This window comes from Mustela nigripes, chromosome 12 (genome assembly GCF_022355385.1).
Source record: "Mustela nigripes isolate SB6536 chromosome 12, MUSNIG.SB6536, whole genome shotgun sequence".
Taxonomy (NCBI): domain Eukaryota; kingdom Metazoa; phylum Chordata; class Mammalia; order Carnivora; family Mustelidae; genus Mustela; species Mustela nigripes.
The window spans coordinates 30,058,943-30,085,700 of record NC_081568.1 but is presented as its reverse complement, the minus strand read 5'-3'; the positions used below and the strand labels follow the sequence as shown (position 1 = coordinate 30,085,700).

The 26,758-nt window shown below is 50.0% G+C and overlaps 1 protein-coding gene across 2 annotated transcripts in view; it reads right to left on the bottom strand.

Moving 5' to 3' along the window:
- Positions 1-2,261: 2,261 nt before the first annotated feature.
- Positions 2,262-26,758, bottom strand: part of EGFLAM (EGF like, fibronectin type III and laminin G domains) — a 181,090-nt gene continuing 156,593 nt past the window's right edge. Inside the window, exons 18-23 of one of the 2 annotated variants that reach the window (XM_059417018.1) lie at positions 24,649-24,829; positions 16,959-17,037; positions 13,386-13,529; positions 7,259-7,342; positions 4,244-4,347; positions 2,262-3,441 (exon numbers count right to left, since the gene is read on the bottom strand). In XM_059417018.1, the coding sequence (XP_059273001.1) occupies positions 3,287-3,441; positions 4,244-4,347; positions 7,259-7,342; positions 13,386-13,529; positions 16,959-17,037; positions 24,649-24,829 (747 nt within the window). In that variant the 3' untranslated portion in view covers positions 2,262-3,286. Of the gene's footprint in view, positions 3,442-4,243; positions 4,348-7,258; positions 7,343-13,385; positions 13,530-16,958; positions 17,038-19,765; positions 19,976-24,648; positions 24,830-26,758 lie in introns of those variants that run through there. The other variant, XM_059417019.1, reaches the window with a different exon arrangement.

Below are 26,758 nucleotides of genomic sequence, written 5' to 3'. Positions count from 1 at the left end.
CGGACTACTTCACAGAGCCCCCTCTCACCGCCCCCCCCCCCCAGAAGACCGTGGCCTGCGGGGCCACCTCCCGCTGATCACAGCATCTCTCAACAGCCTATGGCTTGCTGTGTGGGACGATGGCCTTAATGGCCCGGATCTTGCACCCTGGCTATGCCGGGCCCTTTGCTGGGTGACCTCTTCTCCCCTGCAGAGACCCAGTCTGTTTCTTCCTCTCTTCAGTCCATGGACTTCGACTGACAAGATGTGGCAGAAGAGACATGTGCAGCCCCAAAAGTAGGCTGTCAAAGGCCTTACACCTTGACTTGAGTTTCCTTGCCCTCCTCTCTAGTGACAAGGGCATGTCAGCCTATCCCTTGGGCCCACGATGTGGATAAGAGCCACAGGGAGCAGCTCAAGTTAGCTCACCATCCCAACCAAGGCCATCCTAAATGAGCCAATTGCCGCACACATGAACAGGTCCAGCGGAGACCCGAAGAACCACCTGGTCAAGCCCCACAGAGATCAGCCGAGCTGCCACACTGACCACTGGGTGCCTGTGAGCAATACACCCTTCCTGCCGTTCTGTGATGCGTGGCGTGCAGGCTTCTGTGGCAGTAGAGAACAGACTTAGGACCCAAAGCACCCACAGAGCCAGCCTGAGCTCGCCTCGGCTCTATCTCCTACCCCTGAATCCCGGCCCAAGTCCTCCACTTCAGAATGCCATTGGTACCCCCACAACCACCTCCCCTATAAATCCATCCCAGATCTCCCAGATCTTGTCCACCACGAGGGGGAGAGAGCCCTGCTTCTGGCTGGGATGTACTTTCCATGTGCTCTGACTCTGAGCCCCCAGTGACCGCTCCTCTGGGGTCACTGTACTCTGCTGTCCTCACGTCAGCAGGGTCTCCCCCTGGCCCCCAGCCCACCACAGGGTCCCCCCTCCTCACCCCTCTGCATCCCACCCAGCGGGGGAAGGTGGCCCACAATTCTCATCAGCTTCAACACACCCCTCCCAGGTCCGGGTTCCTGAGTCATCGCATTTTTGTCCAGAAAACACCTGCAGGGAGCAGTAGCTCTTCTACAGCACAACTCTCCTGGCTTGGGCTCAGCTGCATATTTGGCTAAAATTGCAACATTTTATTTGTTTGGGGTTTGGGTTGGGTTTTTTTTTTTTTCCCCCTGTGGCTGGAGGCAATGGATTCAGACTGAGCTACGAAAGCAGCCGGCTCTATCTCTATCTTGGGAAGCACGGATCCTGGCAGCCTCCAAAGAAGGGGTGTGGAGGTGAGGGTGTTTGGGAGGTGGCAAAACCCACTTTCTAACACAGAACCTTCTGATCGATGCCCTGAAGGTGACAGAGAATACAGACATGTTGGATTAAGGAATGTGATATGCGGGGCTGAGGAAACAGCACAAAAGAATTGTGCAAAGACATCAAAGTCCATGAAGAGTTCAGGACACCATGTAGGCTGGAGATTGAAGAATACAGGAATACATATAACCATATGAAAATTCTGTATTTTCTAAGCTGAATGCTAGTGGGAATGGGAAGAGTCTGCGATTAACTGAACTAGATAACAAAACAAACAAAAAAGACAACAAACACCCCACTTTCTACCACAAGGCTTTCCTGCAAACTGCACTCCCCAGCTGACGCCCGGCAGAACAAAGGAATTACCAGGACTGCCGCTGTGACGATCACCGTCCTTATGACCATCCTTGCTGTGGTTCCTCCTCCGGGAGGGAGGATCCTGGTCATCGGAGGTCCCAGAGACAGGAGATAGAAGGCTGAAGCCTGAGTTTCAGCCCGTCTCTAGTTTACTTGTTCATTTTTCAGAATTCTCAAAGTGCTTAGCACGGTGCTTCGCTCAAAGTCTTCGCTAAACGCAGGCTGCACACACACCAGACTTGAGTCATGACGGACTAATTATAGGCTCTTCCGTGATTGGGATCCGATTTCCCTCCTCTTCAGGGACAGTGTTCAGCTCACCTTTCCCTTAGTAAGTCCCGTCCTGGGAACCTGCCAGTGAGCCAGCTGTCTGCAGGGTCACCACCAAGGGCTCAGAGCCAGCAGCCCGCTTCCTGGGTTCTTGCCCAGACGCTCAGACCACGCTGAGGACACCCCTGCCCCAGAACAGCCTCAGACCCACCAACTGTGAGATGCCACTCGCAGGGATCGTGTCTAGAGTTCCTAATTGTATTGGTGTCCACCTGTGGACACGGCTTCTGCAAGCATCAGTAACAACTCCCCCAAATGAACAAAACACTGAACACATGAGTTCTAGCCTTCTTCATCTCCTTTATTTAGGTTCAATATAGACGTTCCCCCTCTCTTAAAGCAAAAAAGACAGTGGCCCCCCACTCTGTAACCCATGTGCCTGCTGATCTGCTTTTTTTGGAAGCTTCATGTTCATCTCCTTGAGTCGTCCACATTTACTGCAAGAGAAGAGTCGGCTTCCCCAAGCTGCCCCCGCAAGTTTACTATCCGACTCTGACTGATGCCACGAGGGGCCCAAACAAGTCCCTCCGGGGGGGCATATCTTTAGGAAGTGTGCAAAGAATTCAGTGTTGTCCGCACAAACTTGGAAAAGTATACTGTGTGGATAATTTGCAGCTATAAAAATATACACATACAAAAAGACAGCTACAAAATCATGGTGCCCCATTGTCTTCGACTTGCATTATAAAAAGTAGGGAGTCTCCCACTAAAGGTAAACTTCGGTGGAGGGCAGCATGATAACTGGGACTCCGTGCCTAGGCTCCCCTCCTCCTGATTCTCATGGAATAGTCAGAGCACACTGACCCAGCCACTGAGGACTGGAAGGGATTAATCCTACTCATTCGAGGGCCAAGGTGAGCAATTCAAAAGTTCGAGGTCAAATTGTCATTCTGCTGTCACGAATCAGGAAAGGAGGGAAGTATTTTAATACTGCCCTGTGGGTCTCTATTTTTTTTTCTTTCTTTTTATATGCACCATGAATCACAACACAGTCATTGAGCTACAGCAGAAGGCTCTGGAATTTGCATTGATGTGTGATCTCTGGCAGCTGCTACACATTCATTGGACAAAGTTCGACGCTTCCTACACAGAGGATTCTGTTGGGTTTGGCCCCCAGAGTGTCCACAGGAAAGGCCACACAGGGACTCCTGTCTCCGTTCTAGTCTCTCATCAGGGGGTACCTTCTCTTTGATGAGAAGACACACACCTGGTCCCCGTGCTGCTGTGGCTGGCATCAGGCAGGGTCTCAGGGCCTCAGGGATTCTCAGCACAGAAGGCTGTGTCCCTTGGGTAAGGCCAGCAGTGTTACTTGGCTCCACAGGTGTTGATGTTTTTTCCATCCACGGCGTCTTCCACGAGGGAAACGTGGTAATCGGTAGACAGGGTGAAATGAGAAATGCAGCCCACGAGGCCCCGCATGTATTGCCTGTTAGTGTGCAGAGCGATTTCCTTCATCCCACCTGCCGGGAAGCAAGAGGGCGATGGGGTGAGCCAGAGGGGAGCAGGTCTCGCTAGGAAGCTGGAGCATTTACTGACCAAGATGTCCCTCGGCTGACCGGGTGAGTGAAGGCTGTAAGCGCCTCCAGCTGCTCAGTGCAGAGCATCCGTCTAACGAACAGTAACCCTTGAAGGAGCAGACAGACTTGTGTCAACCTGACAACCAACCAGGGGCTATTAATACCCGCCTCACGCAGGCCCGCTGACCCAACGGACTCAGGTCAAGCCAAACAGGACCTGGTAAATTTTGAAATGTTGTGTGACGGCAACAGAATGTACCAGGTGCTTAAAGGTGATGTCAGCCCGAAGGAAACACACTGATACTGCAAGCTTTCAATTTAAGTTCACTTTTAGGAACTATCATTGGGGTAGAGATCTATTTTCGTGTTTCTGTGTCTGCAGTAGCGGTTTCTCAACTATTTACAGAAGCACTACTCATTCTGATTTGGAGAGGGAGCAAGAAGGATCCTCCTTCCTCAGAGGGAATTCTCGGGGCTATATCGGGCAGGTTCTCGTTCTATAAACAAGAAAAGCACGGTTTTCCTGGTGGACCAGCCCAAAGCACAACATCGGCCAAGTGCTTCCTGCCCCCTCAGCCATGAGTCAAAAGTTCAGAAAATAGAAGAACAGAACATCTGGCAAACTTCCCAATTTCCAAGTGTTTGATCCAGTGACGTGCACCTCTTTGGGGGAACCCCACCATGACAAATGGCGGCCTACCAAGAAGACCGGGGCATAATTTAGATTTGGTCAGAGGTCACTTACCCACATACAGAGCGCCGTTGATGTTCAGCTGCCTCATCATGCCGGGCGATTTGCCTGTTCTGGCTCCATAGTCATCCACGGTTATCTTTCCGGATTGGCCATCCCTGTAGAAACACCATTTTTGGAGCTTCGTTCAATTAGTCATTCATTTCAATAAAACTCTATTCAAGTCCATCTCCTCTGTGCCAGACACTAGGCTAAATGATGGAGGTGTAAAGAATGAGAGAAAAAAAAAAAAAATTCCTGGCCCTCAGGAGTTTAGGGTTTCCTGAGGCAAACAAAAAATATTCAAAGTGTACATGACAACACTTTGTCATGGCTCCACAGCAGAGGAATGCCAGGATGCTGTGGAATGCAGGAGGAGGAGAGAGGGTCAGGGGAAGCTTCAGAGGAGACTCCGTCTGAGGTGAGCTTCGAAGGCTAGGGTGGTCAGGTGAAGGAGGAGGGTAAGGCAAACAGGAAGTGGCGATGCCAAAGAGAGAAAAGATGGGGCTAGTGCAGGTTGGGCATAGAGAATTCTGGGGGTGGGAGGAGAGAGGCCAGAAGCGGATGGTGAAGAGCATTTCTCCTGAAGGGAGCCAAAGAACAGAACCATAAGGGGAGGAGTGGTGGGGACATGGGGACACATGGTGAGTTCGAACACTACTCTAAGCTTCATGAAGCCAATGAAGGAGGTTTTGTAGGTAGAGAGGATTACTCTCTGAAAGGACACAGACTGGCTAAGAAGTTTCTAAAGAACCCAGAGAGTCACCCAAAAGTGACTCTGGTACAGTAGAGTAGAAGTGTTTATATGTGACGAGGGCTTTGCCATTTTCTAAGCTGGTTTCTAAAACTATCTAGTCCCAGGGACCTTCTTCAAAAAATCACCTCTGTTTGTACAGCTCTTGGTGGGCTGTACCAACCCAGGCTGCACACTTTTTCTTTTTTTTAGGAGTTCATTACTGATCTTCTAATATTCTTATTTTACAACAAACTGTTCCTGTTTCTTGGATCACTAGCCTCTCTTATCTCTCTGACAATAGTAATATGTTTTATCATTTTTTCATTCAAGTCTCTGTCTCCATCAAATTGCTTTGTTATGTTGACTTGTTCTGATATCCGTCTTTTACATCAGAGACTTTTTCAAATGCCTAGTGACTCCTGACACCTACTTCACAGTTAAGTGAAGAGAAAAGGCACTGGGGGTCTGGGGGATTCAGTGGTTAAGCATCCAACTCTTGATTTTGGCTCAGGTCCTGATCTCAGGGTTGAGACTCTGCACTCAGCAGGGCGTCCATTGAGACTCACTCCCCCCCCACCTCTGCCCCTCCTCCGACTTGCCTGCACACTCTCTTTCTAAAATAAATAAAATCTTTAAAAAGGTAAAAAAGTACTACAAAGCAGGTTAGAAGCTCTATGTGCAGGATGGGTTCTGCTGACTGGGTGGGGCTTCATGTGCTGGGATCTGCTCAACCATTTTCCTGGGGGACACGTGAACTTTCTACTTTCCTTGCTGGGGGGATAGGCCTGGCTCCTAGCATTCTGGAATCTCACTGGGGGCAGAATTATGGGGTTGTGGAGTTCTTAATATTCAACATGTGAGCTTGCACACAGTCCCCAGCTTCACACAGTGGCCCAGTGTTTAGTATTTAGTTATGGCTGGCTAGTGTCACCAGCTCAGAACCTTATTTCTCTTTCTCCAGGGAACTGCCTTTCATTATTTTCTGCTGGGTAGGAAGGGCAGTGTGCCGGCTAGATGAGGCAGAAAAGGGGCTTGGGTTCTAACTCCTCAGATAAATTAAGTAAAGTTTTTAAAACCAATCTTCCCATTTTTAGCTCCTCATTCACCTTCCAGAATTTCCTGGCCCTACCCTTTTTTGGGGAGACCCAATAATAGAAATCTGGCTGGCCAGGCCTCGTGTCTTGGTAACAACTCTTCTAGTAATGAGCTGTAGAGAGAATTCTGTTCTGCCTCACCCTTGGGACCGTACACTGCCTCCCCACTTCGGATAGGCTTTTCTAGAATCTCATACCTGAATGCCATGAGGGGCAATGCCCCCAACAGCTTGCATTGCCTGACCTGCCTTTCACACCCCCCTCACCATTACTCCAAAAAATTCCATCCCCGCCCACTTTATTTCATCTAAGAATTTTTCATTTTAATATATCTCTGAAATGAGGCCATTATGTCTTAAAATTGGTGGCATCTTAGGTTTGAAAATAACATGGTATCAACTTCTAAGGTAGTAAGTGATAGACAGGAGAGTGAGGTTACTCTGACCACAGCCTATACGTGAGCTGAGGTGGAAACTGACCACGGCAGCCCTATGGTTCCCCAGCCTCGCTTACAACCTCCCCCACAGGTCCCCCCACGAAGGGTTATGGCAAATGCTCAGGGAACCTGAACCACAGACTCTATTCAGCTCAGTTCCTGGAACCTTCCTCTAACATGGCACCACTGACATTTTCTTACAGAGCTAAGTTTGGGCCTGCTCTTTGGTTTCTCAGAATATACTGTTAAGAATATGGACAGAGGTAGTAAAACTAATTTTAAAGGAATGATTCACCCGAAGTTAATCAGAAGTCAGGGTAGTGACCTCTGTGAGAGGGGAGATGTGTAATTGGGGCAAGGCACAGCCTCTAAAGCTCGGGTAATGTGATGTCCAAAAAAAAAAGTGGGCAGTTGCCCACACAGTAAGATTTGAAGATTATGGACTTCCTCAAAGTCCACAGGCCCTGAGATCTTATCCCACTAGAGACCTAGGTCTCAGGAGAAAGCGAAGCGCTCTTCCAGTTGAGCCATCAAAAAAGTTCTTTCTCTGTTGAGCATAGACTTGGGAGCTCAGGCTCTCTGGCCTGTCAATGTTAGGGAAAAGCAACGAGGAAGTTAGGAACAGCTGCCCAAATGACCTGGGACAGAAGCAGCAGGATGCCAGGCAAGGTTGGGGAACAGGACTTTGGGGCCACGGGAACGTGGATAAGACATTCACTTCTTGGTAAGCTCTGGCTCCATCTCCCCCTGTGGTGGGGACTCACCTGACAGCCTTGACACGGTGCCACCGGCCATCACTGAAGGAGCCATTGACCATGATGGATGCCACGCCACTGCCCAGGTTATAGCTAACGGCATGAGAAAAGAAGCAGACAGACAGAATCAAGTGAAGTACAGACAGGCAGGCAACCACGAACGATTCTCACTGCAAAAATTCCTTGGAACTCGGAATGTACTTTCCTTAATACAAAACAAAACAATGTTATAAAAAGCATTGGGTTTCCAGGGTAGGCCATGAATGATCCAAAAGTAAAAAAAATACAACAAAAGTTTCCTTTAAAGTCTAATTGCAGTAAAATACATGTATCATTAAAATTTACCACTTGAATCGTTTTCAAGGGTCAGTTAGCTAGTGTTGAGCATGTTCAAAACTCGTTTTATCTTGCAAAACTGAAGCTCTACAGCCCTGAAATTACAACTCCTCATCCACCTTTCCCGGGCCTCAGGCAACCACCGTTCTGCTTTCTGTCTCTGTGACTTTGACTATTCTCGATACCTCACGTAAATAGAATCATGCAGTGTTTGTCTCTTGGTAAATGGCCTCTTTCATTGAGCACAAGATCCTCAAGGTGTCTGTTGGCTGGTTTGTTGTGGCCGCACGTACAGAAACGTCAGTCCTACAGAACCAGGAGCAGGAAGGGCTTCATCATTTGTAATGTGTTGTCCTCGGTCAAACACCGTCTCCTCAAAAACCCCAGAATGTGACCTTATTTAGAAAGAGCGCCTTTGTAGATGTAATTAGTGAAGATGAAGTCATCCTGGGGTAGGGCGGCCTTAAATCCAATATGTCCTCATAAAAGGGGAAATTTTTGGACACAGAGACATGCAGACAGGAAGGCCACGCGAAGATGCAGGCGGAGATTGGAATGGGGCGTCTAAGAGCCAAGAAACACCCAGAATTGCCAGCAGCCACCACTGCCCGGGAGAAAGGGATAGAACATTTTTCCTCAGAGCCCCCTGAAGGAACCAAGCCTGCCAACACCCGTGTGTCAGACTTCTCTCCTCCAGAATTGTGAGTGAATACATTTCTATTGTTTTCAATCTACTGTCACCCAATTTGTGTTCATTTGTTACTGCAGCGCTCAGAAACTAATACATGCATTTTCACTTTCTGAAAAACAAAACAAAACAGAACATGGCAGATGGGCTGAGCCCGGAATATATCAGGAGGATCTGCCTAAAACCCTGAAGCGAATGGATAGGACTTAATTCGGCGTCTTATCTGCTCCTCCCTCCCCATTTTACGTGGATAGCAGGCCCACTCAGTAGCTTTGTATTTTCTATTTCGGTTTCCAGATACTCTCATACCCTACGGGTCTCAGAAGACATGCACGTGTTGTTTACCAGAGAGAAATATCCCTCTCAGTCCACTGCTAAACTAATTCTAGTTTAATTCAATTCAACAAATATTTCGTGAGTGACTACTCCAGGCTGGGCACTGGGCCAACTGCCTAGACCTCCCCTTGATAATGTAATAAAGCCTAATGTAACCACGCTTTTCAAAGAAAATGTGTTCCACCGTGGCACCTCTCTCCTCAGCTTATATAAGAGGACATGTCTCTCTGTGACTTCAATGGCCAAGAAACAGGAATGTTGAAGGGAAACCTGTGTAGTTACTGAGCTCTGAGAGCAGAGCAAGATGAGAAAGCACTTGGCTTTCCCCAGGGAAAGCACGATGGGTCCTTTCTGTAATCTCGGAGGTTCCAAGGAGTCCTCCAGCCCGTTGACACCGAACCAAGCACGCAATTTGGGTGAACTGACAAGCTAGGAGACACAGCTGTCACTCAGATCCTGAAAACTTTACAGCTTCCTAATGAATTTTCCCATGTCCAGTGTCTCCTTGTAAGAAGCAGCGTGGATATGGCAGCGGGTGGCTCAGTGGGTTAAAGCCTCTGCCTTCAGCTCAGGTCATGATTACAGGATCCTGGGATCGGGACCTACATCGGGTTCTCTGCTCAGCGGGGAGCCTGCTTCCCCCTCTCTGTGTCTCTGCCTGCCTCTCTGCCTGCTTGTGATCTCTGTCTGTCAAATAAAGAAAGAATGAATGAAAATCTTAAAAAAAAGAAAAAAAGGCAGCGTGGAGGTGGGATTTTCAGGTTTCATTATTTAGTGGCCAAATAACTTTGAAGAAATGAATGAGGATGAAGCAAGGCAGAGAGCCGGTTGGCAGACACTGAGCCGAATCACCAGGGGTGGCTTTAATTAATGAAAGGCATTGCAAGGTAACAGAAAGAGTGTGGGCACTTGGATTGGACGAGACTGCCTTGATTCCAGGTCTTGACAAGGACCTGCTCTGTGGCCTTGGCTGTTTGCCAGATCACTCTGAGACTATTTCCTCATCTGTGAAACGGGGGTAATAATACCTTCCCTAAAGGACTGTAGGGAATGTTACACACAGTAAGAGCCCGGCACACAGTAAGAGCCAAACAAGTAACCCCACCACCCCCAAAACACAGTCGTTAATGCAGCTCATATTCAAGATCGACAATATGTCTGGAGGAACCAATAGTAGGGAGAAAGTTGCCACCAAGAGTTAAACTCATCAAGCCTCTCCTGGAAGAGTAGTCATGTGTGAGAGTGAACGAACAGGCTGTAAATATGTAACGAAAAAGGTCATGAACACCCAGATCTCAGAATCAAGGTGACTTGGGGATAATCTCAGGGACACTAGACTGGAACGTGATTGTAATCCAGTGAATGGAAACGTTTCAGCTGTTTGGACAAAAGAGGGGTGTTCTTCTGTTCTCCAACCTGATAATGCTCCTGTTCAAGCAAAGAGCCAGAACGTGCTCGAGGGAGTCAACACTGAACTTAGCAGCCAGGACCCCAGCCCCCAGAGTGTGTGTGGGGGCAGCTCAGGTATCCTCTCAATGGCCTGACTCTCCAACACCGCGGCATGCTGTTGGACCCTCCAACCAGCCTCCTGCTTCCCCAGACACCCTGTCACCCTGCAGAATCTCTTTGGTATTGTTTTAATTTTTGTTTTTTACAATATTGAAAGACCAAGAATAGTGGTTACCTGCTTTGGGAGATGGCATGGGGGAACCTGCTGGGCTGTGGGAAATGTTCTATCTTGTTCTAGGTGGTGGTTTCACAGGTGTCTCTGCATGTTTAAAAATTTTCCAAAGTTATCAAGCTATACACCTAACATTTGTGCACTTCATGGAAGTTATACCTCAGTTTAAAAAGAAAAGGCAGAAGCAGACGAATAATGAATGAACTCACGGATCAGTGCATGTCGGCCTCTCTACCAACGCCTTGTGAATGTGGTTAGCAGGACTTGGTTATTCTGATCCAAATTTGCCTGCTCAGCTCTCAGTGCCGGGAAGCTATGGGGCTGGGCACCGAGGTGGGGGCCAGGGAGAGCCACCAGGTGTGGACTTTTGGAAACCACGTGGCTGCCTCCGTGTGGTGACCGCTCCCACCCCCTTAGCCGCACCCCCTTTGAACTGCAGCACTGGGCATTTTGCTACTGTCAGATCTCTTCCTTTTCCCTGTTGCATGAAAATGTTATCAAGGTCACACAGAAATAGGGGGAAAGCTGGTCCAGCAGACGGTTTTCACAAACCCCTTCACTGGCCTTTACGCCCCCCACACAATCATAAAACCTAATAAAGCAAAAACCACCCAAAACCATACCCTTGGCTGAACACCTTGATTCCTTTTCTTCTACTTAATCTTGTACACAGAAACTCAGAAAACATTTGCTCCAAGATTACAATTTTAATAATCAGCACCACCGACATCGACATCGAGATAGGCCAGACCCTGCACTAAGCCCTGCCCATGAATTAACCCATTCAGTCCTCATGACTGTTTGCTTGGGGCTGTTACAGGGAGGCTGGGTAACTTGCCCGAGGTTAGGAGGCCATGGGAACGGCCCCTGTCTGACTCCAAGCCCAGGCAGTTGACCATTTCAGACCCTGCTTCTTAGGGTGCGGTTCCTGATCGTTTCCAATCGGATTCGGATATCCCCGAGGCCCTGGGCCATCAGATCCTCTGGGGTGGTCCCAGGAATCCTCCTCTGAGACCAGCCACGCCCCTCCCCCTCCTGGCTGACTCTCTCTACAGTGACATTTTCAAACCACTGGCTGGCACTCTAATGCCTTTCCATGCCCAGCCTCCCGCAACACTTCCTACATCCGTGCTGGGTGAATGGATGTGAGAAGCACCTGCTCAGAGGAAGGAAGGTTGCAGAGGCAGCGACACTATAGCTCCAGGCCCAGGGACGGGTGGGCACAGACGACTGCCTTGGTTGGGGGGAAGCCAGCATCCTCCACACAGAACACAGCCACCACTCCAGGTTAAAAAAAACACACCAGGCCCATTTGCAGAATCCCGAGGGAGAACTGGTAACAGAAGAAAAATGTCTGAGATGCAGGGGGGCTATCAGAGGGTGTCCCGGGGGTGTGGGAAGCAGGGGCTGGCCAGCTGCGAGAGCCCAGAGCCGGTGGGAGGTGCGGGGCGGGCCTGAGCGCAGTTCCCCTGTCCGGGGTCAGTGGTTTAAGAGGGGGAAGCTGGGCCTCCCACTCACGGCTGAGCTACTGTTTCAGTTCCCCTTTCTGGGCACAATCAAGTACTTGAGGCCTTGGTGAGGTTAACCACAGGAAAACCACAAGAAAATGGCTTCACGGCAGCCAGCCTGAAACTGGGGTGTGAAGAGCTCTGTGTTTGACCTCAGGGCCAAGGGGGGAAAGGAGCCGCGACAGGGAGAGTGCTCCCACCAGCCAGCCTGGAGCCTTCAACCACACGCTCTCTCACAAGTCCCCGACCGTCACAGGATCGCAACCCCCAGCCGCTCCGCTGTTTAGCGGCAAACGTGATGCTGCACAAGTGACATTTCCTGTCAAAATGCCTTTTAGTCAAACGGAAAAGACTTACATTATTCTCCTCAGGCAGTCAGTAATCCCTGTGCATGATCCACAGCAGCCCCAGAATTAAAGCTTCATCTCCCCCTCAGGTCAGTCATCTTTGTTTTGATTCCAACTGATCCCATATCATTTAGTGAATTTGTGCTGGTCACCAGAGGGGGAATTAAAGAAGGAAAAGCCAGAGAAATTCCTATCCCCATAGAGAGCAGATAGATGATCTAGAAACCAGGCAGGGGTTTCAAACCTTAGTGGACAGAATCACTAGGAGAAACAGTTAAAACAGACAGCTGGGCCCCATCCCTAGAGTTGCTACAAGTTTTGGGGGGTCACTAATGCTGCTGGTCCAGAGACCATGTTTTGGGAATCATGGGTCTAGACAAGTTATTTCTAACCTCAAATGAAGATGTAAAATCACAGTCTCTAAAGAAACTTTCTCACATCACACAAGCCAGTGCCTATCCTGGGGAAACCCGGCTCCCACCCACCGTGGTGGGGAGAAGTGGTCTGGGTAATCTTTTAGCTGCTTCTCAGAATGATCCATCTGACAAATTTGAGAATAGTTTCAAGTCACTCAAAAGAGGCAAGAACTTCTGGGACCGCCTTATCAGTATCACTCCCGAAGCAGTCACAAAATCCAAATGTTGGGTTGGTCCACGGACAGGTGGTCTGGCTTTGCAGGGGGAGACTGGAAGGCAGGCGATCTCCTTTCGGAGGTTGCACAGCTAATAGGGATCAGAGTCAGAATTTACAGGCAGGTCTCTCGACCTTAGCTGGTCACATCTGTCTGAGCCAGTTTGAGCAGAGCACTCACATTCGGGCTCAGGGCTATCAAAGCCCTCTTTATACTAACTCCTGATTTGCAAGTGGGGAGCATATGGCCTAGAACAGGGGTCCAAAAATGTTGTGTAAAGAGCCACATGATAAGTATTTTAGGCTTTGCCCTGGAATCCCTACTGAAACTACTCAAGTGTACCCCCGTAGCATGAAAGTAATCAGATAATATATAAGTGAATGAGTATGGCAGAATTCCAACAAAACTCCATTTATAAAAACGGGTAATGGGCTGGATTTGGCCCTCAGGCTAAAATTTGCCAACTAATGCTCTAGAAGGTGGATACTGGAAAGAAACTCCAAAAGCCTCACAGAAGCTTGGACCTTTGGGTCCATTCCAGCATACAGGGTGCTAGCTAACTTTGACATGTCTCTGTTTGGCATGACCAGCCCTGAGGGGTTAGGTTACCTGAACACCAGGGCTCCATCTCGAAGGCCCAAGGAAATGAAGTCACTGTTGGGTCTCATGGGGCTGTCTCCCCTCCACAACAACAGACCATCCTTGGCAGTTGTCTTAAACCTCATGAACGCATTTGATCTTGATCCGGATACCCTGGGGAAAATGCACAAATAATTGCAACAGTTCAACCCTTCTCCACCAACAGCCATTCTGAATAGGCCCAGTTTTGTCTGTTAGCCCCGGGGAGCCCGGTGTTAGGGTAATGTGGCATTTCTGACACATACTACCAGGAAAGTACAAACGGCATTGCCACCACAGGCCACACGATGGGCCTACAATTCTGGACATTCATTCTGCAGCAGTGTCTTCTGTCGCTGTGGTGAAACTCCACGAGAGGCCATGTTATGAGTTACAGATTAGCTAGACTCTGGCCAAAGCTGGCATCGAGGCTGTACCTCCCATACACACCTCAATCTTCCCTCTTTCCTGTCCCCACCTCAAGGGGCCTTGGAATACTGCTCCCCATTCCCCAACAGAAAGTGAGTTTCTTAATTGCCAAGAGGTTCAAGTTGGCAGCTCTCTGGGCCACGATCATGGCTATGGATTGCCCGCTCTGGCAGTGACTGTCCTTGAGGGGAGTGACTGGACAGGGGGAAGAGTGTCAGACAAGGAACGTGGCTCGATAGGATAACGGTTTGGAGAGCTGCTGGGGCGGAGGCAGGGTGGAAAGGAACAGGAATCTCAGAGGAATGGAACGGGTCTCAGATGGGTCAGCTCCCGGCCCTACAGGCATGGCTGGGGGTAGGATCACAGGCTTATGGGTTCTTATCAATTCCTGGGAACAGACTAGTTCAGAAATCTAGTCTCACTAAGGGGATCAGGGTTTCATCTGATGTAAGGAGAAGGGCAAGTGTGAGATCTTTAAATAAAAGGTGAGCTAAGAGTAAAAATAATTCAGCATTGCGCCTAACACGGCACCACTGGGAAAGTCTCCTTTTCTGTCTCCCTATCCCTCGCACCATCCCTCTCTGACTCACCTACCAACTCAAGAGCTACACAGCGTGTTCAGTACAGACCCTCCTCATCTTACTGTGGAGTTACACTTGGATAGACCCATCATAAATTATAAATATCCTAGGTCCAAGTGCTTCTAATACACCTCACCTACTGAACATCTTAGCTTAGCCCAGCTATCTTAAATGTCTCAGAACACTTCCATTAGTCTACCCTAGAGAAGAATCAACTAAAACAAAGCCTGTTTTCTAGTAAAGTGTTGACCTCCTCAGATAACTTACTGAATACCACACGGAAAGTGAATTTTGGAACAGCTGGATGGGAACAGAGCGGTTGGAAGCACACGGGTTGCTCACGTTCAGGATGGTGTGGTTACCTGGGTGGCCACTGCCACCGCTCAGCTCTGTGAGAGAGAATCCTACCACACATCACTAGCCTGGAGAAGATCCCAATTGAAAATTCAAAGTATGCTTTCGGTGGAATGTACATTCCTTCGGCACCATTGTGAAGCTGAAGTCAAGCCACCATAATGTGGGGACTCTCTACAGCGAACAGCGAACTTGCCTTGGCTTCCCAGAGCCTGACCTAGATAGGAAGAGATCAACTTTGCCTTCCCCATGCAGGGCCTCCCAGTAAAGCAGGAAGAAGCAGGGTCCATAATGGGGACTTTGCCACCAGGCCCAGTGCAGAGAATCCAGCCCTGGCCCCACTCCCTGCAGACCTCCTTTTCCCATCTTTTACTCTGGGCTCCTTCCTTCCCTCACTTGCTTTGGATACACTGACCAGTGTAAGCCAATCAGAATGGTTCCATTTCTCTTGCAGTGATTGGTTTAGCGGTGGGCACATGACCAATACTGTCCACTGAGATAGAGGAAATTTATCTGAAGGAGTCTAGGAAAATTCTTTTTCTTTAAAAAAGAGTTGCATGAAAAAAATGTTTACTTCCACTGGACATTGTCCTGCTGTCCAGCCATTCCATGAGGGTCTTATGGACAGCTGTCGTAAGCACAGAGGGAGGCGCCTGGAGACGATCCTCACGATAACAAGGCCAAAAGATGGAAGAGATGTAGGTCTTTGATGATAGAGTTGAATCTCTGAATTAATCAGTCCAGGAACCAGTCCAAGTCTGGACTGCTTGTTACACGATCTGATGAACGCCCTTCAGGTTGAAGACATTGGAGTTGAGTTTTCCGTTACTTGCAGCCAAAGGCATCTGACGGAAACAGACCCTGATCCTGACTTTTACTTGCAGCTTCGTGCACTTGCACGTGGATGTGCACACACGCACGTGGACGCAATTGTTTTGGTTTGGGGCCCTGCACCCCCTACTCTCACCAAACCCTTCTATTCCCCCAAACCACCTGGTGCCTCGTACTAAGCCCCAGGGGGCTGAAGACTTGTGCCCCTTTCACAAGGCCTTTTTTCTGGGGCCTTTTTTCTCCCCTTGTATCTTTGGGGAGAAAGGGCTGAAGAAGGAAGAGGCTCTCTCTGGGCCCCACGCCAAGACAACCTAGATAAACACAACACGTGATTAAAGAAATGAAGCAGTGTCCGTCTGGTGTGTGTTCAGTTACCACGTACATCCAGCGCCCTGGGAAAATTTCTCTCAACCGCTTTCTCCCTTGAAAGGCCCCCAAACTCATCTACCTTAAGTACTGGGTGCCTTTTGCTTAAAGTTTTGCCTTAGTCTGCTAAGATGCAGTCAACCTGAAGAGGAAGGAAAATTCTAGAATGACTGTGCTGGTGGCAGAGTGGGGGAAGGCACCCTATAAACTATAAGGAACTAGAGGAAGACAAAGAAAGAGAGAAGGGCACATTGGAAGCACCACAGATGAGCCTGGCTAGGGTAAGGACTCTGCCTAGGTAGGGCCAGCCTTTTTCTTGTCTTGTCCGCACGCGGTTCCAAACCAGGAGCTTGGACTCCAGGGCAGGGCCAGAGCTGCTGCCACCAGGCATAAAAAGCCTGGCTAGCACCTGGTCATCTCCTTGGATCAGGCTTTTGTAGCCACATGAGGAGAGCCCAGAAGCCCCTCACTGAACTGGCCAGAGCCTGAAGGGGACGGTGGAGCTCTGCGGAGGAAGACACAAGGTAGCATGTGGACTCGAAGACTGATGGCAGGACCACGGGAGTGCTTCCGCTGCTGGCTCCAGGCAGGACTGCACACTGTGGCCAGAGGACAGCGGCCAGCTGACTGGCCCACCTGGGGAATCACACTCAGAACCCCAACTTGGGGTGTGTCAGGTTCTCGATGCTTCTCAGTGCCCTGCTGCTGGAAATCCTGGGGCTGGGCAGTCTCCTCCCTCTAGGTCCTCTGACCAGAAAGGGTTTGGGCTCTTGGTAACAGGGTGGTCTGAAAGGCAGCACTTTTCAAGTAGTGTTTGTTTTTGTGTTTGTTTGTTCTAGTTTCTATGTCTATTTTGAGTTTTTCTCCCCTCCCCTGAGGCCATGGCTCAATGGCCTTCTTGGAGAATTATCTTCTGGCAAGTAAGATAAGGAAAAGTCCTGGGAAAGACTTTGAGAAATGGACCCCCGCAGAGATAAGGAAGGTGCCCACTGTAGCTTATTACCTCTTGAGGATATCTGGGTTGTCGTAGATCAGGTAACTGCGCCCCATGAACTGCGGGATCTCGATGGCTTCTGTGATGGCTGAGACAGAAGAGAAAATGGAGGTTACATGGTATTCGGATCTCTTGACCCCAGCCCTCAATCACAGGGCAGGAAAATACAGAGAATGCCAGCTTCTGGAAATGGGACATTTAACAACTTGTCAGCCCCTTCCTCTTGGCTGCACATGTACTTGGCCAGGTTCGGAGCTGCCTGTCAAGGCTTGGGGTTGGTGTCTCCCTGTGGTCACCTCCCTGGGGCTGGCTGTCACTGTTATTGGCCTCAGCACTACTGAGAAGTCCTTGCAGTATGCTGAAACTTGAACTGTACCCAATTATTCTTGGAAGCCAAAGAGTAGGTCTTGGGCCATGTGGGGAACAGCTGGGGATAACCCTAGATACTCTCCAAGGGAGGCAGAGAAAACAATCCCCAAACAAAGCCCACCAGGATTTCATTATCTGAAGCCAGTCTGCCCTAGGACTCCTACTTCTTCAGCCATGACCTCAAGAGACTGGTGAAATAGGCAGGATAAGGTTTTGGCTTGGTTGTTTTTGTTTTTTAAATACAAATCACCTTCCAGTGTCATGTTTTACAGCCTCTTCACCATATTCTCATGAAGTAGCAGAGAGTATGGAGGACGGCTGGCTATTCCCATGTTACAGAAGTGGAAGACGCTGCACGGGGGTCATCAAGGATTTGGCCAAGGTCACACAGCAAAGACAGCACAAGACCATGCAGCAGGTGGGCTCTCCTTAATTCTGGCCCTCAGCCCACCCCGGACTTCCCCGTATCTTAGCAGTGTATTTGCTTCTTCCTAATGTCTCATGCCTTTGTTTTCCCAAGGAATCACCCTTTCCCACATGGCTGTATCTTTCTCCCTTCAGAAAGACAGAGAAGTGACCGTTGAAGGAAATTAAGATGGAATGAATCGCACTTTTGAAGAGACGTGCAAAACGAGAGAGAAGAAGCCAGCTTACAAGAACAGTTAGAGTTTCACCAAAATGCGTGCTTGACGCTAAGGAGACACCGAGCTGACTCCACGCCCAGGAGAGAAAACGTAAAATTATTTGATACTGTGAACCGCTGGAAAGTTTACACTTAACTTCTAATCATGAAAAGAGAAAGGGAGAGACAGAGAGAAAGGAGAGAGAGAAAGGCAACAGCGAACCCCCAAACCCAATGACCTTGAGCCCCAAGGATAAATTCCTCTGTTGGCAGGTCACCCATGCAGGTTTCCTCAATGAAAAAAAAAAAAAAATTAAAAAAAGGAAAGAAGGAAACGGGAAAGGGAGGGAGGGAAGACAAGCAAAGGAAGAAAAATGAAAGTTGAATAATTGCAGAGGTAATGCTCAAGAAATTGCTTTCGTGTTCTCTGACACTTCACAGCTGCCGGCCCAGGGGGTGCCTACTGGGACCAGGAAGGCTCTATCTAGGACAGCAGCCCCGCTTATTGGTGGGCTAGCTGGCCACGCCTGCAGTCACTTGCGGTCGGCCGTGTTCCAGCAGATGCTCCTCCTGTCGTCAGAAAGCCAACAGGAGCCTAATGCTGGGTCACCATGCCTATGTCACTGCCCTCACTTCATCTCACCGGAGCGCCATTTCCCCTCTCAGCATGTCGGGGGGGGGGGGGGGGGGGCGCGGTCCCATAAGGTATCCGAGAGAGACAGACCGCGGTCGCATAACTCTGATTATGTGTGTGGTTGGAAGGGTTCTGTTTTATCATCAGTTATTGTCGTTACTCTTCTGACTGTGCCCAATTTAGAAGCTGCACTTCATCGTAGGTGAGCGCGGCTGGGAAGAAACACAGAGTCTATGAGAGTCTGTACTGTCCGTGGTTTCACGCATCTGCTGGGGGTCTTGGCAGGTGCCCCCTGCAGATAAGCGGGGGGGGGGGGGGGGCTACCGTAACTCCAAATTCTGGCCACACCGCCAGCCTCTCTCCCTTCTGGTTAAAGTGGGTACGAGGAAGAGGGGAAGAAAAGGAAGAGAAACAGAGACAGGTAAAAACAGCGGGGATGCAAAATACGGGCTGAGGAGGAAAATGAACAGAAAGAAGGAGGTGGGGGGGGGGGGGGAAGAAGCTGCCAAGGAGGGAAGGGAGAGCCCAGCGCCGGGGCAGCCTTCAGGTGGGGGAAGAGTGGGGCGGAAGCCAGGCAGCGAGGAAAGGACCCAGAGGAGTCAAAGTCGAAATGAGAAGGCAAGAGAGGAAGCGGGACAAGGGGGCTTGTTGGTGGGATGCAGGCCCCTAACTTCAGGATACGAGTGCCCAGGAGGTAAAAGGAAAGGCTAGCCAAGCTGTCAGAGGAGTCGTTCCCAGAGCTAAACATAGCCAAGGCTCCCCCGCTGGGTTTGGCTCACCCCCAGGATAAGAGGCACAGGCAGGGTCTGGGCCCTGCCCTTATTGGCCATGGGCGTGGGACTGTGGCCAAGAGCCCGCGTTCCCCTGGACTCCTTGAAATGGGCAGGATGTGCTTGTCACATGTCAGCTGGGCACACAGAGAGCCTCCAAGGGGTCAGCTGCCTGCCGGGCGCCCAGTTCTGGGGTTCAGGCTCTCCCCGATCTCCCACTGGGAGAGGAGTGCCATCTCGGGCCTGCTGGATTTAGAGGGAGGAGTCCCACCTCCCCAGTGGAGCGGCCAAGTCCCATACCACTGAGCCAAGTTACCCTCTGCACGCGGTCGGCCTGCACGGAGCCCACGGCCTGGCCAGAGCCCCCCTGGCAGGAGCCCAGGGCTCTTTCACGGTGTCTCATGGGACGTATTGTACTTACTATTGAGGCAGTAGTTTCCACACTCTGCCAGGTGCCAGCATGGAACAGAACGGGGAAAGTCAGAATTGCACAGTTGTTGTAAAATCCCAAATACCTCGGTTGCAGATCACTGGAAACCAGCCTTGTTTCCCTCATAAAGCCCTGAGAGGGCCCAGCTTGTCCTCTTAGGGGAATGAGACTATGAATCCCACAGGAACCGCTGGAATCTTTCTCAGCACAATTAGCACCAACTCCCCTCCCTGAGCCTCCACTCCGTGGTGGGGGTGGGGGTGGGGGGGACAAAGAAGGGATGTGTCACTCGTATGACACTCCCGAGGCTCCCTGAGTTGGAACTAACAATTCCCCGTTTATTCTAAACCTGGAGAAACAGTTCTTTGCTAAAGAGTTACTTACCTCGTCAATGATTATTACTTTTCTTGCTTCTAGCTACATGTGAAAGAGGAATGAGAAGCTAGAATTCTGGGCTAGAACACGAGAGCTGGAAGTGACCATCTAGCCCTTTCCGGCCCTCTGTAGCTTATTTAAATATTGTAAACGTGATGATATTTTATCCTAACCCGATGTTTTCAACACCATCTTTTCTTCTGCAGCAAAGGCACTAGTGGAAAAGTGTTTTTGTCACGTTTTCACGTTTATACCTAAAATTTCGTGCCATCTGCTGACAGAAAAAAGTACCCAATGAATAGCAGCCTCCAAGCCACACGAAGCCAATTTTCCACTTGAGGGACGTGAGATTCCCAACCGAGTTGGTGGGGTGCGGGCTCTTCCTTACAGTCACCGGACCCCAGAGAAGGAAGGACCTGGGGGCTGTAACCTGACTTTCCCAACCCAGCAACATCCTGATGGGTGGCCACCCGGCCCGAGGCAGCTCCCTCAGCCACCGGGCAGCACCCTCCCTTGCTGGACAGTTCTACTTGGTCCAGGATTCTTGGTTCCACGACGCAGCCTCTGTAGTTGGAATAACAACCACCAAACTTTCCCTTTCTGTCCAGGACCAGCCTTCAACTCTCTCAAGACCGCCATCCAGGCTGAACACCGCCATACTGCTCCATTGTTAAATGACACAACAAGCTAAGGAAAAAACAGTCCCCATAGCATGCATAAGGAATACGCTGTACGAATTTGTGTTTTTACAGACTGATTTTTCCTAAATTATGGCTTACATGTACTGAATTATTTTTCATATACTGGGACCAGAAAAAGCAAAATCATCTAAATCAGACATCGCAGTGTGCTGTGAATTGGCTAAACACAACAGAAAATGTTCGAAATGTTGCATTTGGGGTAGATGTGCAATGATGAGACAAATCCCATCCTGTAGGACTGAGGACTGTGTGCCCAAGCCCAGTTCCCTGTCAGTTTCTGAGTGTGGAGCGGCTCTCCCGCTGCAGGGAAACACCGCCACCTAGCGGCCGGACGGGTCCTGCACGCCCCGAGTCCAAACTTGTCAATGCAGGGAAGGGAGGCCGGGCCTCAAGAGTTCTTTCCCAAATGGCCTGCGTGCTATTGGCTGGGAGAAGCCCTGGTGGGCGGGGGGAGGGGGGCGGGGCGCGGGGCGGGGGGGGGGGGGACAGCTGCATTCTCTACCTTGTCTTGGACACTCTGATCACAGCCAAGGCGCCAAGAAGTCCCCCAGATGAGAGAGCTGTTGAAACTGGGGTTACTCAGGATTACCGGCCCACAGAACCCCAGCTCCCATTTTGTGTCTGTGAACGCATGTTGTCTGTCTGCGCATGTGTGCTCAAAACAGCCATTAATGTTTCTTAGAACCTAATTTTGTCCATGAGCTTTGTGAAATTCTGCTTTAACTCACTAGTAACCTACTGAGATACAAGAACTCTGAGGGCCCCGACGCAAGATGGGTAAATTTGGATGAGAGTAGTGAGAAGGAGAAACGAAATCTGTAAGGACGGGGCATACCTTTTCTGAGGAGGGAGGCCTTCCTGACACCCCTCTTGTGAGAGGAGAGGGGGAGTCTCAGTATTGGGGTGCCCCAAGGGGGTGCCTAGATGTGAGGTGGCAGAAGGCACCTAAGAGTGAGAGACCCCATATGGAAGGAGAGGGGACCACCAAAGTCAGGCCGTATGATTTCTGTAGGCACCTGAAGTTAGAAGTAGGTTGGGAGTCAGAACAACTGGCTTCTCCTGGCCTGGTGGGTTCCCCAGGTTGAGGTGGACAGTTCAGTCTTCCGTAGCTGCTGGTACTACAGGGAACCCACAGCGTCCCGGGAGCAGTAAGGCACTCAGTGGGAGCTCGATGCCTACTTCTGCTGAGCTCAGGCTTGCAGGGACAGAAGGGGAGGTCCCTAGACCCCTGTGATGGTCTGGGTGTCTAGACCACTCCAGGATTTGCCCGAGTTTCTGGTTCCAACCCTCCTGGGCCACTAAGATGTGAGAACAGGTGCCAAGCCCCCAATGGGTGTCCTAGAGGAAATCGCCTGCGTGCCACAAACTCCCTGACCATGGTAGAGAAAACCAGACTGGTAGAGAAAACCAGGTGTTGGAGACAACACTAAACTGCTGGAAGAGAAGGTGGCATGGATTGAATGAGGCCTAGTGCTGGTGACTCCGCAATGTGTTGTTGTAAAAGGATTTCACTTCCAGAGGGAATACTAAGAATAGGTTCTTGCTTTTGAAACATGATCTGGTTATCAGGGAGGGGAAAAAAAAAGCCCAAACTTTTAAATATAGGAAGTTAGGGACCACCTCGCTAGATGAGACAAGACTGTTTCCTGTCTACCAGTCAGGATTCATCCTGACGACCAAGGATGGCTTCTGAGCATTTCTGGTCTCTCCCACCAAGAATCTAACCAAACTTTTACAATGTTCTTCTGTATCTCTGTGGAACAGTAGAGCAGCCCATCTCTCTCCCTTCTCTTTCCAATCCTCACTCAGGACGTGATGCCCACCCCAACATTAGAGCCGTCTGTGTGACAACTGCATGCCACCATGTGCCTGCAGGGGCCCAGAAAATTTGTCCTTAACAGCCCTAACCTGTACCCAGTTTCCCATTAATGCTCTCAAGCCAATTAACATAGGAATGACTGCTATAGGCCACCCACCCCCCTGCCATGCATAAGCCTTCCCAGGAGTAGCCCGGGCTGCTGTTGGGGCAGAAACACTATCTTTATTTCAAAGCATAAGGAAACACTGATACAACACGAGGGGAGGTGATAGTTTTTTACTCTGGCCTCAAGCCTAGCATATTCCAGAAAAAGAGGCCTAATGCCCCCCAGGCCCCCTGGCTGCTGTCCAGGCCCTCCCTGGGGCTCTGACTCCTCATGCTGGTGATACTTGCTTCTCACTGAACCTGAACCCACAGTTAGAAAGCTATAAATGTGAGCACTTTAGATCTGTTACGGCTACTGCTCTGCAGCGGAAAATGAGGCTTAACAAGATCGCAAATTATCCCGTCCTTCCTCCTCTAACTCTCAAAGTGAGATGTTCATTTAAGGCTGGACTTTATATATGGACCATTAAAGTGAGTATTTAAGGCAGGAGCAAATCCGAATTGCTTCTGGTAAAGCTGGAGACCCAGGAAACTCAAACACTAATGTGTAAAATCCAAACTCAATTTTCCGAATGAATGGGCTGCTCTTGAACTAAATCTCCACAAGTACGTGCCATTAGCCAAACAATAATTTGCTTGTTAGAATTATAATCAGGATCTTTCCAGAAATGGATCCATTACTCTTCTTCGGGGGTTCATCACAGGGTGAGCTATATTCATAAACATATTTCATATAATTTGCCACGCAGTTTTCAAAATTCACTGAAATAAAATACACTGCAGGCTTCCAATCAGCAAATTAGCATTTCTATTTCCCATGGTCACTGCAAAACAAGTTCTCCTACTATTCCTATATTACAGCATCTGCCTGTAACTGTCTTCCCCTAAGCCTGAATTCTGATAAAGTTCAGGAACCTGGAAAGAGATGGAAAAGAGAGAGCACACATCCCTTCACTGAGGCTCACCACCTCACTTCCTGTGGCCTGATGCCCCCCCCCCTTTTTTAAAATTAGTTCCCAGACAGGTGAGGCCGTACTAATATCTGAAACAAAAAGATCCAATGGCCTAACATGACCATATACTGGTAGGCCTCTTCTGGACACAAGGTCCGTGGCATCCCTGGGGCAGATGTGGGAAGCTCCATCATGTAGGGCCTTTGACCTGCTTTAGCTTTCAGACAAGGGCGGGCTGGAAGTTGAGTAGCTCCCAGCACCTGCAGGGAGCAGGTGCTTCTCACCAATAACAATGACGGTGAGTACTGGTTGAGGGCTAAGTAGACATGTTTCTCAGGAATAAGCATTGCCTCATTTAACCTATATTACCACCGTCTGTGTTAGACATTATTGCATGATTACTCCCGTTTTATTGAGGAGGAAACCCAGGCACAGAGGAAAGAGCATGAAAAACAGCACTTCACAGAAGGTTATTTATAATTCAGCAGAATTTACCTTTTTCTGTCCTGGGCAAGATTTCTCAGATTTCTCGTTATCATGTTCACAGGTAGAGGTCAACATACTTACCGGCCTCGAAAGCCCAGGCACCCACCTATCAGGACGGACTCTGGGTATGGCTCAGAGGCACGGGTCCCGGAAACCCTTCTTTTAAAAGCTTTCCAAGTGACTTGAAGACACTAGGACTTAAGCTTTTGGTACCTAGACCATCAGGGCATTCTCAGGGAAGAGGCCCACTGTTAAAGATACTTTGACATTATGATTCTTCTTTAATAGGATAATTAACCATGGGACATACCAGCTATTATGTTCCTGAACTCACTGCTCAAAACCACGTGCCTGGCTGTCCTGGGGTTCCCAGTGCCTCCTGGAAGAGTGCGGCCCCCGTGCTTCCGGAGACACCCCCTCCCGCTCCGTGCCTACCTTTCTGGCAGTGCAGCCCCTCAAAGCCCAGGGGGCAGTCGCACTCGTAGCTCTCCTTCCTGGGCCGACAGCTGCCCCCGTGTGCACAGGGCCCCGCCACGCAGGGGTGGGCTGCGTTCTCCACGTTCACGCCCCACGTGAAGTCGTGCTTCAGGTGGATGGTGCGGTCGTTCAGAATGATCTGCAGGGGACAAAAGGTCAAGATGTTTGGGCACTCGGGACACATCTTCACAGTCGGCTGAAGCCTCCCTCGGCATCCTCACCTGCGAGACGCCTGGTGAGGGAACTTTCATAAAAGAGAAAACGTCCAGTTCGTGTTTGTATCACCTTGTAAAAGCGATGCAGAAACTGATATCATTACCTGTGGCCCTTGGGAGACTCTGCAGAGAGGAAAGCATCCTCTGGCTCTGGAAGATTCCAGGAGGTCATAAAGAGGTCCCCATAAATGAGGGTCCTCAACCTGGCTGCCTGTTAGAATGGTCTGGGGAACTTTAAGAAAAGTACCGATGGCCAGGTGCCACGCAGGTCCCCCCTGCATCTCTGAGGGTGGGGGCCGGTCAGCAGTCACTTTTAAAAGCTTTCCAAGTGACTTGAAGATGCAGCCAAGGAAGAAAGGTGCTGCTGTGAAGCCAAGTAGGAAAGAATACAAAAGAAAGAACCACACGGGCAGGAACCAAAGGAGAATGGATGGCTCCCGGTGGCAGTGGGGCTGGGAGAAGCTTCACCCTGTGCTGCTGTGTTCTTCTGGCTAATGGGCTCTGGGGAATCTACAGCTCCATCAACTGGGTCTTCCTGATTGTCCCACCCCCTCCTCTATGAATTCCCTTCTTCTCCACATCCTGTTCCCCACCATTTAAAAAAAGAAAGAAAGAAAGAAACCCAGATGCCATTCTTTGCACTGCGTGCAGACTCGCTGGTACAGGAGAGCTCTTTTGGCTTCACACCCTGCTCCCTGCAGTGGGGGCTCTAGTGCAAATGAGGGGTGACGGGGAGAGATTACTGGGCTTTCCAGCCCCAAATAAACGGAGCCAAGCTTTTCAGCCCTTGCTGTGGAGAGTGTGTTTGTTTTGAGCTGTGGGTGCTTCAGTGTCATGCACTTCCAACCTCGGCTGCATCTTTGAGTCAGTTTGCGGAATCTGCGGACAGAGCACCTCTCAGAAAGACCTCCGCCCTGCAGGGCGTCCGAAGAGGTTAGCCGTGGTCCTTCCTGCCACTAATGCGTGGTTCCACAGGCTTGCCTAGATCTTGGAGGGTGTCGGGACAGTTGGGAGAACACTTCTTTTCCTGGTCTTGAATCCTACAAGCTGCAAGAAAGCAGCCAGAATCCTTCTATAGTTGTCTCCTTTTCATGCTCCGAGTGAAAAGACTGTGAAACTGAGTCATGCGTACTTGAGACAAGCCAAGATGCTACCGTCCACTGCGGGACATGGCAGAGCCAGTGACTCAGCCCCTGGGAGGGGAGGGTGTCCTGCCCAGGAGGTGCGGAGGAAAGGGCTCTGTGCGCTGTGTGAAGGGGGGAGGGGGAAAGCCTGACAAGGGTGGGGAGAGGGTGTGGGGCCCCTTAGCATCTCCGCTTTCTAAGTGAGAACTTCAAACACGTGATTAAACACAGCCAACCGTGCTGATGCGGGACTATGGGCTGAGCTGAGGTGTCACGGATATCGCTGTTCAGCCACACAGGGAAACACATCAGAGTCAGCAAGTGTTGACTGGACCCCTTTAGTGGGACCCACAGCGGGATACAAGAGGAGAAAGAGCTCCGCGGGGCCTCTCTGAGTGCAAGTCATGAAAGGGTCTCGTTGCCCTGGCCTCCTTCGTGCTGGCCTGCCCCATACTTCATCCCAAGGCTAGAAAGGATCCGCGGCCCACCACCCGCCATTGGTTGCTAAAGGAAAACAGGACAAAGTTAACATCCAGGAATCGAATATGCTTTTCTTCAAATCCTTTTTCTCCCAGGGTTTCATGGTCCTGGAAATCTGGTTTGGTGAGTCAGCCTGCATGTCTGTTACAGACAAAACATGTTATCCTAACCGGAGAGGTCATGGGCAGCCCTAAGGGAAGGAATAACAGACAAATATGAGTGGGGTCAGTGTCCTATAGCTTTAACTAG